The sequence below is a fragment of the Akebia trifoliata genome, chromosome 4 (genome assembly GCF_017979445.1).
Source record: "Akebia trifoliata isolate Shusen 1 chromosome 4, ASM1797944v1, whole genome shotgun sequence".
Lineage (NCBI taxonomy): Eukaryota > Viridiplantae > Streptophyta > Magnoliopsida > Ranunculales > Lardizabalaceae > Akebia > Akebia trifoliata.
In genome coordinates, this window is record NC_141378.1 from 15,966,828 (window position 1) to 15,985,937 (window position 19,110).

Sequence of the window (19,110 nt, forward strand, 5' to 3'; positions counted from 1 at the left end):
CCAAGAAATCTCTATCTCCATTTCAAACGAAGTCGAATTTCTTTATAGTTGATCCAGACACTCCTCCATCACTAACTTCCCTTTGAATTTCTTTATAGAAATCTCTATGTTCTTGGATTCTCTACTAATCGAGGATCGAAAAGCTTGAATTTCACATCATTTGAGATCAGGTGTGGTAGATTCATGACGATTTGTCTGGAAAAATTGAATTTCACATCTAATCCTCAAGGTATGTTGGAAATCTCTTTTTTCCTATTTGATTCATGTCTTCTGGGGTTTGTATCGTATAAATCGGATTGAGTTTCATTGAATTTTAGTAGAAAAATAGTTGAAATTTAGGTTTTGTAGGATTTTCTTATTTCAGATCTCAGTTTTGTATGATTCACGTTTTAGATTAGTTAAAAACATTATTAAAAAAAATTATGCCAAATTAGAGACTTAGAAAACGGATTGCCACTAAACTCAAAAATTTGGATCCTGTGTATATTGTCACAATGGCCCAAATGATACCTCAATCATTCAGGTTTAAAATACAATAAAAGAATTTACTAATGACCATTACAAATATGTTAATATAGTTTTTTTGACAGTGTTGCTGTGAGTTCTTCAAGTTTAGAATTTACACCAAGAAATTGTCATCATTGAACTTAATTCAATGCTTGTGGGGAACAGATTGAAAGGAGAATCTTTCCCGTGGAGAACAAATTCTGTGATACATAGTATAAAGTCAGCTCTATCGAGATTTCGATGGAAAGTTCAGCCCACATGGAGAGAGTGAAATGGCCTTGTGATGATTTTAGAATGAGCCCACCATTACTAGACAATTGCAGTGTAACTCTGCTAGGAACTATAGGATCATCTCGGTTCGCAGTCCATATAACAGTCTTTTCGGGAATTTTGGGAAACCAGATTGCTATGGTGAAGCGGCCTTGATCTAACGGGTAGAATCCGAAGGCGAATCGACCAGAAGGTGAAAACCATGAAGTGGAGTTGGTGATGGGGGAGAGGGAAGAGCCTAAGCTTATGTTGGAGTTTCTTTGTTGAGCTGTTGCAATAGAAAATATAGAGAGGAGAAGAAGAACTATGGAGATAATAGGAGCCATCAACAAAGATGGCTCTTTGAGAGAGCTTAGAAGACAATTGAGAAATAAAAAGAGCAAATCCAACTATCCAAGTCTACGAAGAAAAGTTAAAAAAAAAAAACGTGTTTTCTTTTTTGTCGACCTTCCAAGAAGATTACACGTTGAAAAGTCAATGATTTTTATTGTAGGTAACCGCAATTAAAGAATAATTAATTCCCAAAATCATAGTTTTCAAACTCGATGAGTCGACTCGATCCACTTTTGTGGTGGCTCTTTGAATTGAGGCGATTATTTAAGTCAACCGAGTAATCATTTTTTAGTGGGAAATGAAAAAAATAAATATCATTCCTTATTTTTATTTATTTATTGCAAAAACTAATTTTATACATATTTAATAGTAATACATGTTTATTTGAGATTCCTGAGTTGACTCATTTTTCACCAAATTGACTTAACTTGGTGGACAACGCGTCGAGTTCAAGTTTTAGAACCTTCCAGCCTTGTGAAGGCCTGGATGGCAATGAATGATCGACTTTGAAGACTTGCAAGTTTAGTGGACTATGAATGAGGATGAGCCTACCCCAACTGGTATCATAAAATAATAAAATCAAAATATCTCTATCGTGATATATTAATAATATAATGGTATGGTACTTATATGGGACCTACTTGCACCTAAGCTAATTATTTAAAAAAATGATGAAATGACCAAATTAACCCTAACAAAATGTTGAAAAAAGTAAAGGAAAATTACTTAAAGGACCCTCACAGAGGGATTTCTTTCTAAATAGTCTCTAACTTTTCGACTCTTGCTTATCAAGACATTTAGTAAACTTTTCCTTTCTAAATAGTCCCTGACCTCATCTCCCATGTATAAGGTATTTGAAATATCCAAATTACATTTTTCTCATCTTCTTCATATAGTTAGATTTTCCAATGGCGATTGCTAACATTTCCGATGATATTTGATCATGAATGACAAATGGAGAATGATATTTTCTTAATTTTGAACATATAGATGTATTTTTTTTTTTCGATAATTTATAAAAAGAAAATTGAAGAACAAATTTGATATTCAAATTTTTATTATTATTTCATTCCAACTTTTGATTTGCACCATAATTGATACATTTTTGGGTATTTCGAGGAGATAAACCAAGTATCGAAATTGAAAAAATGGAAAAAAAAAATTTTGAAAAAATTGATTTGCATTACAACGTTGAGTTTCCCACTTTTTATTTAATTATTGCCGAACTCGACAATAATTAAGTTAAAAATTGGTGAATTGGACACTAAGTTAAAAATCGGTGAACTCGACACTATGTTAAAAAGTGGTGAACTCGACACTTAGTGTTGAGTTCACCAGTTTGTAACTTAGTGTTGAGTTCACCACTTTTTAATTTAACTACCGACGGTAATTAAATAAAAAATGATAAACTCGGCGTTGTAATGCAAATCATTTTTTTTTCCAATTTCGATACTTGGTTAATCTCCTCGAAATACCCAAAAATGCATCAATTATGGCTGCAAATCAAAAGTTATGATGTAAAAAGAAAATCGAATCTCAACTTTGTTATTTAATTATCTTTTTATAAATGATCGAAATAAAAAAAATATATATATCTAGATGTTCAAAATTAAGAAAATATCATTCTCCATTCGTCATTCATGATCAAAGTTCTTCGAAAATAATCACAATCGTCGTTGGAAAACCTAACCATATGAAGAACATGAGAAAATGGTAGTTTAGATATTTCAAATACCTTATACTGGTGAGATGAGTTCTAATTTTCGGGAGTGTACGGACCTACTAAAGATTGGGAGAGAAAATAATTTTGGGAAGAGCTGGACGATGTGAGCAGTTATTGGAACCGTCCATGGTGTTTGGGAGGTAACTTCAATGTCATTAGGTTTGCTTGCGAGAAACAAGGAGGATCAAGGGTTACAACTAGGATGAGGAAATTTGGAGACTTCGTGAACCGAAACAACTTAGTGGACATTCCACTCCAAGGTAGAAGCTTCACTTGGTCCAACCAACAAGCTATACCCATTCTTAATAGATTGGACAAGTTCTTGGTCTCTGATGATTGGACCTCGCTTTTTTGTCAAGTCTCCCAGATGGCTATTCCGAATTTGGTATCTGACCATTGCCCTATTCAATTGGCAGCAAGGCCATTCAGCAGGGACCCCATCCCATTCCGTTTTGAATTGATGTGGTTGAAGCATCACAATTTCAAGGAGCTGATAATTGAATGGTGGAGGAGTTTTTCTTTTGCAGGAACAACAGGGGAGGTATTTAGAAAAAATTTGAAGGCCTTAAAGAAGGCATTGAAAGAATGGAACAAGGATTCCTTCGGTAGGGTGGATGCGCAGAGTAAGGATATCCTTTTGAGAATTGAAGACTTGGATCGTAAAGAAGAGATGAACCTGATTTTGATAAACGACAGGATAACGAGACTAAACTTCCGTGAGAAGTATCAGTGGTTGACACTTTTGGAAGAGATCAATTAGAAGCAGAAATCCAGAATCAGATGGCTTAAAGAAGGGGATGGTAACAAAAAAATTTTCCATTGTATGGCCAATGCCCGAGACAGAAGCAATCACATTACGAGATTGAGTGTGAATGGGGAGTGTTTGGTAGGGGAAGAGGTGGTTGCTAAGGGGATCGTAAACTTCTACTCGAAGCTATATACCGATGGAGGGGGCGAGAGACTGAAACCTGATTTGCTGCAGTTTGATAGAATCTCTGAGTTACAAAGCGAATGGTTGGAAAGACCCGTTGAGGAAGATGAGATTTGGAAAGTAATTTCAAGCATGAGGGGTGATAAGTCTCCAGGACCAGATGGGTTTCTTGTGGAGTTCTACAAAACCAACTGGGAGGTCATCAAGTGTGACTTCATTGCCTTGATTGATGAATTCTTTAGAGAAAGTGTATTGGATCGTGATTCTAATTGTACTTTTATCGCTTTAATCCCAAAGGTGGCGGGTACAGAGGATATTAAGGATCTGAGGCCCATTAGTTTGGTGAATACTAGTTACAAAATCATCACGAACTTCTTTGCCAAAAGATTGAAAGGAGTCATCCAAGGGCTAATAGGGTACAATCAGAGTGCTTTTATCAAAGGAAGACAGATTCTGGATGGAATTCTAATAGCAAATGAGTGCATTGATTCTAGATTGAAATCTGGGAAAGCAGGGGTGGTGTGCAAAGTGGACTTCGAGAAGGCCTACGACCACGTCAATTGGCAATTCTTGGAATATATGCTGGGGAGGATGGGCTTTGGTAGGAAATGGATCAAATAGGTTATGGCGTGTGTGACTTCCCCCTCTTACTCGGTCTTAGTGAATGGAACGCCTCAAGATTTTTTTAGGAGTTCGAGAGGCCTCAAACAAGGGGATCCTATATCACCCTTCTTATTCAACATAGTGGCAGAAGCATTTGGTAAGATGATGGAAAGAGGGGTTGCAAATGGTTCTTTCTCAGGGTTTTCAGCAGGGGCAAGCCTGGTTACTATCTCACACCTCCAATTCGCAGATGATACCTTAGTCTTCGTGGATGACTCCATAGATCAGACAAGGAGCTTAGGTGGACTGCTTTGTTTCTTCGAATGATGTCAGGTATTCTAGTCAACACGAGGAAAAGTAAAGTGCTTCCGGTCGGTATGGTTAGATGTGTGAGCCTTCTAGCAGCTTCGCTGGGTAGGCAGGTGGGCAAACTTCCTTCGTCTTACTTGGGGATGCCTCTGGGGGCCCCCTATAGGAAGGTGGCGATTTGGGACCCGATTGTGGAAATAATAGAAAGGAAACTAGCTATGTGGCAAGCTAATTATCTTTCGAAGGGAGGTAAATTGACTTTGATAAAAAATGTCCTTTCTAACATTCCAATTTACTTTCTCTCTCTTCTCTCAATACCTTGAAGTGTAAAACTAAGGTTAGACAAGCTGTTTCGTAACTTTCTTTGGCATGAAAGACTTGGGAATAGAAAACACCATCTTGTGAATTGAAAATAGATTTGCTCAAATAAGAAGCAGGGGGGCATCGGTGTTAAGAGACTCGGGGAGATGAATGTGGCCTTGAGAGGCAAGTGGTTGTGGAAGTTTGGGAATGATGGGAACAACTTATGGAGACAAGTCATAGAAAACAAATACAAGTTGAGCCAGATGGGGTGGGAAAACGGATTAATAAGACAACCATACAGGTGCAAATTATGGAAGGGCATCATGAGGATTATCCCACTGTTCAATATGAGAACAAAATTCAGAGTGGGTCAAGGCAACCGAGTAAGGTTTTGGAAGGACACATGGTGTGGCAATCGACCTCTAATGGAGGTTTACCCAACCTTGTATTCCATATCCTCGAAGAAAGAGCAACCAATCACATCTGTTCGATGAGTTAGGGGAGGAGAATGTGCATGGGATCTTGGCTTTCGAATGGACATTAATGAGTTGGATCTTCAAGAAGTTGGTAGGCTGATAGTAGACACTTCTAGTATCGAACTACGCACGGGAAGGGAAGATGAGAGGATATGGTCAGCAAGCAAGGATGGTAGATTTACGGTTCGCTCTTTCTATCAATCACTGTCAATAATCGGGACTCATCATTTCCTCATGCATCAATTTAAGGACCAAAAGTGCCGAGCAAAGTCGCCTTCTTTACATGGACAGCGGTTTTAGGAAGGATTCAAACGATGGACCTGTTAATGAGGCGTGGATGGTATGGGGTGAGTTGTTGTATGTTATGTATGGAAAACGGAGAATCATCGGATCACCTTCTATTTGATTGCAAATTCTTGCATGGCATTTGGGCTCACTTCTTTAAGTTTTATGGGGTTTCAACTTGCTACCAAAGTCAATTAAGGACATCTTCATGGGATGGTCGGCGGCACAAAAAGGATGATGTGGACTATTACGCCTTTCACAATTTGTTGGGGGGTGTGGTTCGAAAGGAGTAGATGCATTTTGGAAAGAAAACAGAAGGACTATCCAGACGCAATCATGTCTATTTCTGGTCTTATATTTTGTTGGTAAAAAGTGTATAAGGAGCTTAGGGGTCTATTTTTTGAGGATTTCTTATACAAATGGGATAGCATTTGTTACTCTAATCGCGAGTAGTGTTGTTTTGTAAGGCCTGCCCAGGTTGGTCATCTCAACCGATTTGGTTTTGTTTATTGAATAAAATATTATTTATAAAAAAAACAAAGGTTACTACATGTCCTAGTAGGCTAGAGTTTAAACATTAGGAGCTATTTAGAAAAAAATCCCTCCACAAGGATCTTTTAAGCAATTTTTCCAAAAAATAATGAATGGTCTTGAAGCAAGTTCTATTTTTTTATTTTTTTTAGAACATGTTATCTCTAATTCTATTGGGTTGAGCAAGGTCTATTGGGTTTTGCCCAATCCATGGGACAATCTTATCTATTAGAACTAATCCCCAAGTGTCACACCCCGTTCAACACCCTGTCAAGTGATACCATTTAAATAGCCACATTGTTGTGAAGGGGCATATTGAAATCGCCTCGACCCTTTTTTCACTAAATAGTGGATAAGGATCCGATTTATAAATGGGGGGATTTTGAAATATGGGAGTCGCCACCTAGTTTAGGTCTAGGAATCATAAATAACTCCAAATGGATATGGATCGATCCACGGATCAAAGATATGGGTAAGGGGTCAGATTACGGGTTTCGAAAGGTGTTAGGCACCGAACCCGCCCGATCAAGATGATCGGTCTTTATTACAATCCAAAATCATCCTATGGTCAACATACAAAGACTACAGTCAAGGTCATAGTCCAATCATCATCATCATCAATTTATGTTGGGTTTGCCAAACAAATCCTATGGCTAAAATTGTCCCAATTATTACATGATCATTCTTTGAATTCCATAAAATATGGAAGGGTTTGAAAAAACCCTGATTAGCTCCATGATCTAAAATCAGTTAAGAAATTCCACCTGCAAGTATATCCCAAACTGTTCAAAATAGAAATTGCCAAATTGGAACTCAAAGAATTTCCAAATTGGGAATCCGAAGTTCCCCAAATTAATATCCAAAAAATATATGTTGAATTCCCAAATTAGAATTTTTAAAAATGGAACTTTCCCAAAATAGAAGTTTTCCAAAGATATCACAGTTTTGAATTAGAAACTTCTAAATCCATGAACTTTCTAAACAGGAAATTACAAAATCATCTAAATTAGAAATTGTTAAAATGTGAAATTCCTAAAATAGAAATTTATAAATATATTCTTTCCTTAAGTAGAAAATTATATAATTTTCATATCAAAAAATTCCAAATATCAATTTTCAAAACGAAATTATGAATGGGAATTTCCGAATTAAAAGAATGTGGATTTAACAAGGATCACCAATTTGAAAATTTATGAAATAACAAAAAAACAATTCACAATACCATGCTTACCAAATTGTAGATCAACAAATGCCAATGCATACAAAATATTGGAACTCAAATCATTCTCAAATCGACTCAAACGGGCAAGCATCTAGGATCATCAATTTTTCCAAAGTAACCATCATGCAATGACATATCTCAATTTTTCAGCAACATTTATCATTCAATGACATGCATACTCATCATGCTAAAAAAATATAATTACAACCTCATTGTTAACGTATAGGACCATCAATACAAGGCTCATGTCACCAAAAGTTCATAAAAATGCATAAAAAAAATAAAAAAAAGACAAAAGCAAAACAACATTTTCCTAATCCTATCAATATGCAAAAATAAACAAGAAAATAAAAAAAAAACAAACAAGAGAGATGCTTGAAAACGTTCCCTAATCTTACCAATATGCAAAATAACAAATAAAGCATAAAAAAGAATACATAAAAATTATCCTAATCTTATCGACATAAAAACACCAAAAACTACATAAAATAAAAATACCTTCCTAGTCCTCCTACTATAAAAATAAAAATAATAAAAAATAATAAAAATCCAACAATGAACATACCTATAAAATGAATTATCGGGCGTCGATTCCTTCAGGTATGACCCCCAAAGTTTGTGTGCACTGTGGCCGTGAAGATATAAACGGATAGCGAGAGGCGTTGCAAGCAAAGATGGAGATGTCCTTTTGCAGAGAGGAATTGAAAGAAATTGCTGGGCATTGGGCAGCAAGAAACAGAAGCAAAGAAAGGTTGAGGTGTTGGTTTTTACGGCAACAAGTCGAAGAAAAGGGGGCTGGGGAACGTAGTAGAGAGAGGGCAGAGATAGAGTGGGAAGGCTGGCTGTATAGAACGTGAGAAGGAGGGGGCTGTATTGAAGGGACTGCAAGGGAGTGTTGCAGCAACGTTAGAAGGATTTGGGGTGTTGGGGCAGCCAAAAGAGGAAGATGTGTGAGTTGAGCAGGGACGTGTGCTGAGAATAATGTGGGATGGCTGCAGCAAGGTTGGAGGGAGAGATGAATTGCAAGGGGCTGTTGGGATGTTGCTGGGAGATGAGGGACGTGAGGAGAGAGAGGGCAGAGAGCAGAGAGAGACGAAGGAGGAATTCTTTCTTTCTTCTTCTTCTCTTTATTGCTGTCCAAGAGGACGTCAGGGAGATAAGAGGGAGATGAAGGAGAGGTTGTTGGGTGCTGGGCAGCAAGGAATAAAGACAGAGGAGGGCTGGGACGTTGGGTATTGCAGCAACGAGTTGAACAGAGACCGGGCAGCGAAGTTGCAGGTTTGATGGTGTAATGGAGTTGGTGTCTGTGGGCAGATGGCTGCAGCAGCCACACTTGAAGAGACGGCTGCGCTGCAATGGGACTGATGCTGTAGAATGAGAAGTCAATGGAGGAGCAGAAGAAGATGTGCGTGAGTGCTGGCTGGTTCAGCCCAAGGACGTTGAGAGAGGAAGACGTGAAGGAAGAAGAAGCCGTAAATGAGAGAGAGCTCAGCCAAAATGAAGAGAAGAAGAAGATCACAGACGTCCCATGGAGAAGAAGATACGTTTCAGCCCCCCTAAGAGAGAAGACGTTCTCTCTTCTTTATAGCAAGTAAGTTTCTAAATTTTTTTCTTTCTAATTTTTTTTCTCTTTCTTTTTCCCTCTTTTACACGTCCTTTCCTTTGTGAGAATGGTAGTGGGGTGATCCCCCCTACTCGTAGCACATAACCTCGAATTGTGATTGGTTTATTCTAGCTTTGATTAAAAAATTTATTGATTTGAATTTAATTTTAATTTTGTTGGTTTAATTGTTTAACTTTTGATTTGATTTTAATTGTTTAATTTTGAATTGGATTTAAAATTTTTTTAATTTTAAGTTTTAATTGTTCAATTTCAAATTAGATGTTAATTGTTTAATTTTAATTTTGAATTAGATATTAAATTTTAATTGTTTAGCTTTGAATTGGATTTTAATTGTTTAATTGTGAATTAAATTTTAAATTTTTTATTTTGAATTAAATTTTATTTGTTTAATTTTAATTTTTAATTTTTTAATTTTGAATTAGATGTTAATTGTTTTACTTTTAAGTTTTAATTGTTTAATTTTTTATTTGATTTTAATCTTAAGTTTTAATTGTTTAATTTTTTTATTTGATTTTAATCTTAAGTTTTAATTGTTTAATTTTTTATTTGATTTTAATTTTAAATTTTAAGTTTTAATTGTTTAATTTTATATTTGATTTTAATTTTTATTAGAGTTTCCTAAGGATCGAGATCTCTAAGTTGAGTTTAGAGGTCGAGGGGTATTTCGGTCATTTTTATGATTTTTCTTAAATTTCTCTGTTTTCACCGGTTTGGGTCCCGTTAGACTCAAAATCCTGTTCTGAGTGCAATGGAGGTATTTTCGAAGTCTTTCAGAGGTCCGAAATTTATGAGGGGTATTTTCGTCATTTTGTCGATTTTTGTGGATTTTTACGAATTCTGGCGTGAGGTTTCTTTTAGTCCCAACGTGATTATTTCTATGTTTCAAAGTCGTATTTTCCTAGCGTGGCAAGGTCTCTAGGTTATCGAATTGTGTAGCAAGCCTAAGCGTGCGTGCTTGCTAAATCGGGTATAACGTGTGGCGATCCTAAGCGTGCGTAAATTTCTGTGTCGAGTCGCAACGAGTAGGGGAGATGAAAAGAGTGGAAACGAAGGGAATCAAGGACAGTACTCACAAGCCTTCGAGTTCTTTGCGATCATCATTAGGAATTTACGGTAACCGGGTGACGAATTGTCGAATTTGGCATATGCAAAAATGGGGTGTCTACACATATAAAGACTTGAAGTCAAGACCTGGTTCCTCCTCACCCATCTCAACTAACCCCTAACCCCCAGTGGGTGAAGCAAGTATCATTAATGATGTTACCGCTTCTATCATTAATGAAAGATAGATAAAATAGTAAAATCAAAATATTCCTATTGTGATATATTAATAATATAATGGTGTGGTACTTATTTGGGAACGTTCTACTTACACCTGAGCTAAATAAAAAATGGCAAAATGATCGAATTGACCCTAACAAAAAGTTGAAAAAAAATAATGAATGATCATGAAGTAACTTAGATTTAAGAATGACCACTTAGCTAAGTGGTAAGACCTTGTGGAGGTTGTTCCAAGGTCTTAGCTTCAAACCCCTTCTTATACTAATATGCTAACTCCTAACCACTAACCCCACCAAGCAAAAAAAAAAACAAAGTAATTACAGATTTAAATAATCGACAAAAGAAAAGATGGATTTGAATCAACTTATTTGTTTAGATGTGACTAACACACAGAGAAGCCATTATTCTTAAAATCAAATTCATGCTCTTTTAAGATAATTTTCTCAGTGCAGAAAGCTGATCTGGTGGTTAACTTCCAAGATTCAACAGTCATGATACCTGTTAACCATGCACTCGAAAGTGACAAGCCTACAACAAACTTGGTCAGCCACAATGTAGAAGCAGCAGAAAAAAGCAAAGGACGTTTTGAGGAGAAAGAGAGGCAATATACTATGCGCTAGATTGGTCCAAGTTTATCTCACATGCCGATTTAAAAGAAAACATACATGAGGAAGATGCAGTCCAATGGTTCTTCAGTGGATTTTTTTTCCAAGTGGAAGAGGCTTGAGACAAGGTGACCCATTATCACCATATTTATTCACCTTGGCTATGGAAGCATTTTCATTTATTTTACAAGAAAATGGATATATTCTAATCCCCAAAAAAATTTGGTGTCTAATTTTTGTGGATGATATATTACTTTTCTGACAAAATTCTTGTTCTTCCTTAATAGCCATTCGGGGTGTGTTGAATTAATTTTCTCAGATTTCGGACCTCTATTATTAATGAGAAAAAGAGTCAAAGTTTTCTTTAGCCAATCTTGTTCTGACCAAGAAAATGCACTTGCAATTCTTGGGTTTTGTAAAGGTAGATTGGTTGTAAGGAACTTGGGCCTTCCTTTGTTTTCTTCTAGCCTAACCCACTCTGTGTCAACCTTTAATAAATCATATTTATAAGAATTCAGTTGCAACTCATAAAATCAGTTTTGTCAAGTTTTAATATCTAGTGGTCTGCTTGTTCATTATTCCAGTGAGTGTGCTAAAAAATTGAGTCTTTGCTGAATCTATTTCTTTGGAATGGCCTTGTTTTGGAAAAATCTAGTCATCTAGTCCAATGAAAAGTTGGCTGTAATCATTTGGAATCAGGAGGTCTTGGCATTCAAAGCTTGAGGGATGGAAATTAACAAGGTGGGTTTGGCAAACTTATTTTGAAAGTTACTACCCTAGAGATCTCTAGCAAATAAGAACAAGAGAAAAACTTTGGACCATAACCAGCAAAGATCATTCTCACCTTAGTTATCAAACGTATCAATTTAGGGAGCACCGTATAAAAAATACAAATTTAATTATTCTATGATTAGAAGCGAGACATGTAGTGAGAGTTATGATACACTGGATGGAAGAATACATTTAGATGGTGCTCAGAAAAGAAGTAGGACCAGGAGGAATTGGAATATCGATAGTCCCTTCCAACATTAGGACCACCTTCTTCATGGAAGGACGGAGCGAAGGCTCGTCTTGGATGCACCACAGAGCCACCCTCACCATTCTTACCAACCTATTCTTGTCCACCTCTTTGTCCCTCACCAACTTACCCACTTGGCCACTCTCAAAACAATCATACAGCCAATCCACAAGAACAACTTCTTCCTCAACCAGCTTCATGTCCAAATTCTTTCGACAACATATGATCTCCAATAACACAATCCCAAAGCTGTACACATCTGCCTTAACAGTTATGGGCATGTTTCGATGCCACTCAGGCGCAACATATCCTCTAGTTCCTCTGGCGCAAGTGTAAGTCCTTGATTGGTCCGACTTCAATAACTTTGCTAACCCAAAATCAGCTATTTTCGCGCCGTTGTACTCATCCATGAGTATGTTCTGAGGCTTTATGTCGCAATGGATGATCTGGGTCTCACACTCTTCATGTAGATATAAGAGGCCTCTAGCTATGTTCAAAGAAATTCCCACTCTTTCATCCCAATTCGGACATTTTTCACGACTAAAGATGAAGTTTGCCAGTGACCCATTACTCATGTACTTGTATACTAGAAGCCTATTAAGGCCTTCATGACAGTAACCTAGCAATTGGACTAGGTTTCTGTGATGAGTTCTCCCGATCACTCTCATCTCAGTTTTAAACTCCCTTTCTCCTTCATCTGACACTCTATCTAGTCTCTTGCCAGCAATGGCCTCTTCCAACTGACTGTTCGATAAATTCCCTTTGAAAACGGTTCCAAAGGATCCCCTACCCAACTCTTCCTTGAAGCCATCCGTTGCTTTCTCGAGCTCGCCATAAGTAAATGATCGTAGAGAGACCCCTTCACTTAATCCGATGTTCGCTTGATCTGAGATCCTTTTGTACACCCAAACACGTTGTCTGTAAATAAGAACACCAGTAGTCCCTATGATAATAAAAGCAAAAGTAGTAACCACAATACTGACAATTAGAATATCAATTCGCAACTCTTTTTTGTTTTCTTTGCTTCCTATGGAGAGATCACCATCATTCATAAAGCCATCGATACTCGTCAACTTGATAAGAACTTTACTTGATTCACCCATATTTCTTTTCCCATATCTCAATGGGAGTTTCTGTTTTCTACACTCTGGGTTCGTATATACCACAACCTCACAGTTACAGTCCTTCATGCAGGCTTCCCTGCTATTTTCTTCAGTCGTGGTTGATAAGACGGAGTACAAATCGTCTTCCCATCTTGTATGCACTAAACTATTAATGGTGTATTTGATATGTCCATCCTTGCTTTTACAACCTTCTGCACTGGTGTTGCTCTTACAGCCCAGAGTCTTTTCAGCTTCATCAATGTAATCAAAACCAGGTGGACAAAGGCATTGAGATTCCTGATCCATTAGAGTGCAGTACCCATTTAGGCCACAAAGGCCTGTAGGATCACACTTATTCACTACAAAATCGCGGGGTTTTAGCGACAACGTTTTAGCGACGGCCAAAATTCCCGTCGCTAAAACTCACGTTTTTTTTTTCCTCCGTGGAAAATTTCTCAAAATCCTTCGCGCGTCGATTTGAACGTCGCTCTCTGCTCTCTCTACATCACACGAAAATTTGCTTTGAACGTCTGTCTTTGCTCTCTATGTAGGGTTTTCGAATCTAATGGCGAAAATTTGGTAGAAGAGGTATCGTCTCTCTCTCTCTCTCTCTCTCTCTCTCTCTCTCTCTCTCTATCTCTCTCTCTCTGTATGTATGTATGGCGGAAATCATCTCACTCTCTCTACTCCATGTATCTTCTCCTCTCCTCTCCAGCTAGGGTTCTAAGGTTTTCGGTATTAATGGCGGAAATCGATCTACTCTTTCTAATAGGTATCGTCTTCTTCATCTCTCTTTCTCTCTCTGTATCTTCTCATTCGATTATAGCGATTTAATCAGATTGATTTGAGATCAAATGGCGATTTCCACTTTGGTTTGATTGGAGATCAAACCGATCTCAATTGTTCCAGTTTATAGATTGATTTAAATATCAAAATGCTCAAATCAATTTTAGATTTGCTTTTCCTTTAAAGATTAAAACCTCCAAATCATTTTTCAGATTTTGATTAAAGATGAAAGAGCTCAGTTTGATTTTCTTTGATTGAATTCTTATATTTTCTGTATATTTTCTCCAAATATTTGGGATGAGGAATATATGATGCTAATTTTCTACACTATAACAGAGTGGATACTCTATTCTTTTTGATAGTTCAACCATTTAAAACATGTAGAACAAGTTCCATAGTTTATTCGTTCAACCATCTCGACTTTTTCGAATGTATTCTACACTTGCCTTGTCCTTCATATTTATTTCCTTGATGTTTGAGTGTATATCTTAGATCAGCCCTTTCAATTTGAGTAGTTTTGGGAAAAATTTCTAATTTAAAGAGCATCAAATTATGTCATAGCATTGTGTTTATTATGAGGGCTTTTGAGTAGAGAGGGCTTAGTTCCCCATGGCTTAGAGTGCACTTATTCCTGATGCCTTTGAGGAAGGTGTTCCACACTATTAGAGATCCATTCTCTGTCTTTGGATTTGATTACTTGTTTTGTCAGCGGCGCTTGTTTGAAGTATAAGTTCAAGGTGGACCAATCAAGGGATGATAGGCTTTCATATAAATAGAAGCATCTAGTTGGAATGTGTTGGTTTTGGTTGGATTCTTGAACCTCCTCTTATTATTCTCTGCTTTCTTCAATTGACATTTGTCTTACCATCTTAAAATCATGGTTTTAAATCTCGTCCGAGATTAGGACTTCTTGTTCATGTTATCTTGGTATGCTCTACCAAAAGGAGTTTTAAAACCATGCTTAGGGAAAGAAGTTGGATGAGATGATCGATTGGGGAATTACTTCTATATTTCTCCATCCATTTATTCATGTCCTCTTCACAGCTTCTATGTATCCACTGGAATATATCCATATGGTCCATGTTTTCCCCATTTCTTTGTTCACCAAAACAGATTTTTCTGATTTTCTTGGTGCACACAAAAGGTATCTTTAGCCTTAATAAGAGAAAAAACACGAACCACATACTCCCTTCCACCCAACCAAATACCAAAGCACATTCCTTGAAATAGTATGAAAGTCTGATAAGACATGGAAACGATAAGTACTGCTCAAGAAGAGGATTTGTTCTCAAGAAATTTGCAGATAGTGGCAGGGGGTAGTGTAGGGGCTTTGTAGTGTGCTTACTGTCCGCGGTTCTTACTTTAGGACTTTAGGTGTTCTTATGAAAAGTGAAAGTAACTAAACATTCATGATTATGTATCTATGTTTACGCAAAAACTGAAGAACAAAAACAACTACTTATCTCAATTCAAAATGATGCAGAGGCTTCAGCACATAATGTAGTTTAGTTCATAACTTTCCCATTTACTTTGGTTGAAATATTTTTTTACTGCTAATATACACATTATTCAATCAAATTACACAAAGGTACATAAATCTATCTACATTATTTTTTCTATCCCCACATCTCTCACGTGTTTCTCTATTTAGAGAGCCCGACAAACACCTTTTTTCACTGTACTTAATAGCTTTGGATGTCATTCCACTCGCCTACTACCATTTCTAGTTTCATTCCATTCTTCACCAGCACATAATGTAGCTAAGTGTTTTATTACAACACTTACAATTGTTAGCATCTACAAATGAAGTTAATTTGCCAACACTGTTTTTCTCTAGTTTATAAGTCAATGTGCTTATACTCAATTCTAAAGATTTTATAATGGTTCAATGATGAAAATTTTCAATTAGTTTATAGAGACCCTCTACTCATCAGAGTCTATGTGTTCTTATCATTGATAATAAGCTTGGTGTGCCTAGGCCAAGTTATCTATAAAGAAAGGTGCAGCTTACCATTGTTGTTCCTATAGAAATAAATGAGATGGTTCACCTATGTAATCAGTTGTCTTGAAAGGCAAACTGCAGGCCTTTGTCCAGCAAACATTTTTTTTCCCAAAGATCGTTTTGTAGTGAATGACATTTTCTTGACAATCATAAACATTCTTATTTAGAAGAAAATTTTAAAAAGGAATATAGCAGTCCATTATTATTTCAAAAGATAGACAACAAATCAAAGGGAATTAGATAATCATTCAAATAGACCACAAACAAAGTGACCTTTGGAATTGTGGGCATTGTAGGGAGTGGAGGTAATGCAGAGTTGGGCAAAGAAGGCAATTGGGTGCTTGGCAATGGTGGCAAGGTTAGCTTGGGCAATGTTGGAATAGTAGGCAATTGGGTGCTTGGCAATGGTGGCAAGGTTAGCTTTTGACAGACTCAACAGCGTACCATTTTCAACTTTGCGATACCATTAACATCTATTGTCAAATTTTCCGAACCAAATAACTCCATTACTTCCATCCTAGCTTTCTCTTGCCAATCTGTGTTGAGGGCTAGAAGAAGAACAGTCCATGTGAGTAAAGTAGAAGTTGTTTCATGCTCAGCAAAGTAAAATGTCTTGCATTCATCAATCATGTCATCTATTGAAATTCTCTTGCTTTCATCGCCGTCCTGATTTGCCTTTACAAGTAATCCAAGATAATCGCAACCATAGTCATCTAATTCTCCCATCTTTATCTTCTCCTCCCTTCTGCGTATTATTTCTATGACAGATTCTCGTATTCCATGCTCAAGTTTCTCTGATTTGATGTCGTCACTTGTTTTCAAAAGCTTTCTATGAAAAATGAGAATTTTGATCAAATGAGGTTAAGACAGACAAACAGAAGATTGAACAGATAGTAAATATTCACAATATCCTTGCAATTTTCAGGGTTTAATTGTGTTGTCATAAAACATTTATATTGAATTGGATTTATTAGAAAGAGATTTAAAGTTCCTCTCATAATGAAGTATGATGACCATAGGTCATATATATAATGGTGGTATCAATTTTCTAAAAAAACAAAATGAAAGCTTACCCAATAATAGGGAGTCTTATTTTATATACATTTGCAGCAGCAATTGCAACCAGCTTGGTGAGCATCTCAAAGATTTTATGTCCTTCTAAGTAAGTGCTTCCAAAAGCAACCCTGGAAATTATATCAGCTGTTGTAATTTGAAATTCTTTGAATACTTCAATCTCCTTCGTTTCCCGTTCTCTCCACCTCTCTAGCATCGTCTCTACGCTAGATATCATTGCTGGAACCATTCCTTATTATTTAATCCAAAGCTGCTTTCTTTCCATTTGTCTCAAAGCATCTTCACTAAAAAACAGAATTAACTTTGCAGATTTTTAAGTTCTCTCCACCACACAAAGTGATTGATTATGAGGGATGTATTGCACACTAGAAAACAATTATTACACACTTATATTCAATTTGGGGGTTAGGGAAGAGTGAAATTAAACATGAAAGCTAGAGGTCTAAAAGAGGTACACAAGGAGAATCAAGAAATGTTTGTTGTGCCTTGTATTCTGTTGGTGGTGTTCTATAGGCAGAATGGACTGTACATCAACGGCGATTTCGCGGGTCCATCAAGACACACACCTTATTTTCTAATGATCAATGTTTTAAATTTAATTAGTGATTGATTATGAGGGATTATTGCACACTAGAAAACTATTATTACACACTTATACTCAATTTAGGGGTTAGGGAAGAGTGAAACTTAACATGAAAGCTTCTAGAATAATCTTTACTCGTATGAACCAGACTTCCTTTCTTCCTTACATCAGTTTTAGTGTTGTTTGGATCTATGGATACACATAGATCCAAACAACACGAAAACTTATTTTTTCCATCTTCCAAGGGTGGATTTACTAAAATCATTAAACTTTATGTATCGTATCTGTAATACTTTGAAATACTTCCCTTTTATTCCCTTTACAACCACAGAGGGTTGTATATCAAAATTCAGAATAACTTATTTCTCCATCTTGCAGATTCCAATTCGAATATTTGGGGATAGATGAAGATGTCGAAGCCTTGGAGAGGGCTACAATCTGTTTGAAGAAGCTGATAGAGGTATGAGCTACTTCTAATTAATTTTTTATTTGCTAATGTTCGCAACAAGGATCATCCATCAATTACATGCCAACATATGTTGTCTTCTTTATGTGTCATGAGGCATGCTAGCCAATGTACCAACTAGTTGTTGTAATCATGTATCCTCAAGAGTGGGATTGAAATAAATTCCTCACGTATCTTGGATAGATTAAAGCATATTTTAACTACTTGGAAATTTTCTCTATATTGACCAATCACTCATGCTCATTTAATACACGAGGTTTCATGACTAGTAGCAAAACTTAAATTGACTAGATCTGATTTTGATTGATGATCTCATTTTGCAAAGATGGTTGTATGTAGTCTTATCCTCTTATATGTAAGGTAGTGTACATTCAGATAACTTTCAAAGATACATTCAGACATTGTTATAGATTAGCTATGCCTTTTCTGTGCGAAGGAAAAAAAGTTAATTTTTGTCATGAGATTTCAATTTCCTTCCTCTGATGCCAAAACTAAGTTCAAACAGTTTGTACTGCTGATTTTGGGGAAATAATTGATATACTGATATCATATCATCCTCATTGAGGGTCAAGTTTCTCATGATTTTTGTTTCTGCTTGGTCTAAATCTAACATATGAGGAAGGTTGGCTACATCTAGGGCATCTGTTGTTGTTGTTGTTGTTCAATTTAACGCAGTTCCCTGATAGGTTAGGCAATCATGGATTAATTAGTGAATAAATCAGTAGGAGGAATTTCAAACATTCTATGCTAGAACATGCTGAACTCACTGGCAGTTTTGGTGATTTAACAGTGTTAAGTGTGAGCACAATGTTTGAAATTTTTAAGTATCAACAAGTTTTACATGTTCATCATGATAAGCATTGAAACATTTGGGATCTCGGTTAAACAAAATTGTTCCTTGATTCAATTATGTCCAAAGCCATGACTCCCGTTACATCAACAAGATTTATTACCATCACAATTGGATTGGAATTTAGAAATGATCCTCTTAGTTGGTTTATATACACAAACCTCATATGTTCTTCTCTCAAGTTAAAGGGGGTGCTAATATGCTGCATTCTCATGTTCATGTGCC

At 36.5% G+C, this 19,110-nt stretch overlaps 2 protein-coding genes across 2 annotated transcripts; one reads left to right on the forward strand and one right to left on the reverse strand.

Annotated features, from left to right (window-relative positions):
- Positions 1-3,035: 3,035 nt before the first annotated feature.
- LOC147404138 (uncharacterized) lies at positions 3,036-3,593 on the forward strand. Its single transcript, XM_086437818.1, has one exon. The coding sequence runs from the start codon at positions 3,036-3,038 to the stop codon at positions 3,591-3,593; it is 558 nt and encodes a 185-aa protein (XP_086293944.1).
- An 8,373-nt stretch (positions 3,594-11,966) lies between these two features.
- LOC147404139 (G-type lectin S-receptor-like serine/threonine-protein kinase LECRK4) lies at positions 11,967-13,430 on the reverse strand. The gene has a single exon (XM_086437820.1). It carries the CDS (start codon positions 13,428-13,430, stop codon positions 11,967-11,969), a length of 1,464 nt encoding a protein of 487 aa, XP_086293946.1.
- Between the last annotated feature and the right edge of the window lie 5,680 nt (positions 13,431-19,110).

Bases quoted from the DNA above. Each gene is read 5' to 3' on its own strand.
- LOC147404138 (XM_086437818.1), top strand. From the start codon at position 3,036: ATGAGGAAATTTGGAGACTTCGTGAACCGAAACAACTTAGTGGACATT.
- LOC147404139 (XM_086437820.1), bottom strand. From the start codon at position 13,430: ATGGATCAGGAATCTCAATGCCTTTGTCCACCTGGTTTTGATTACATT.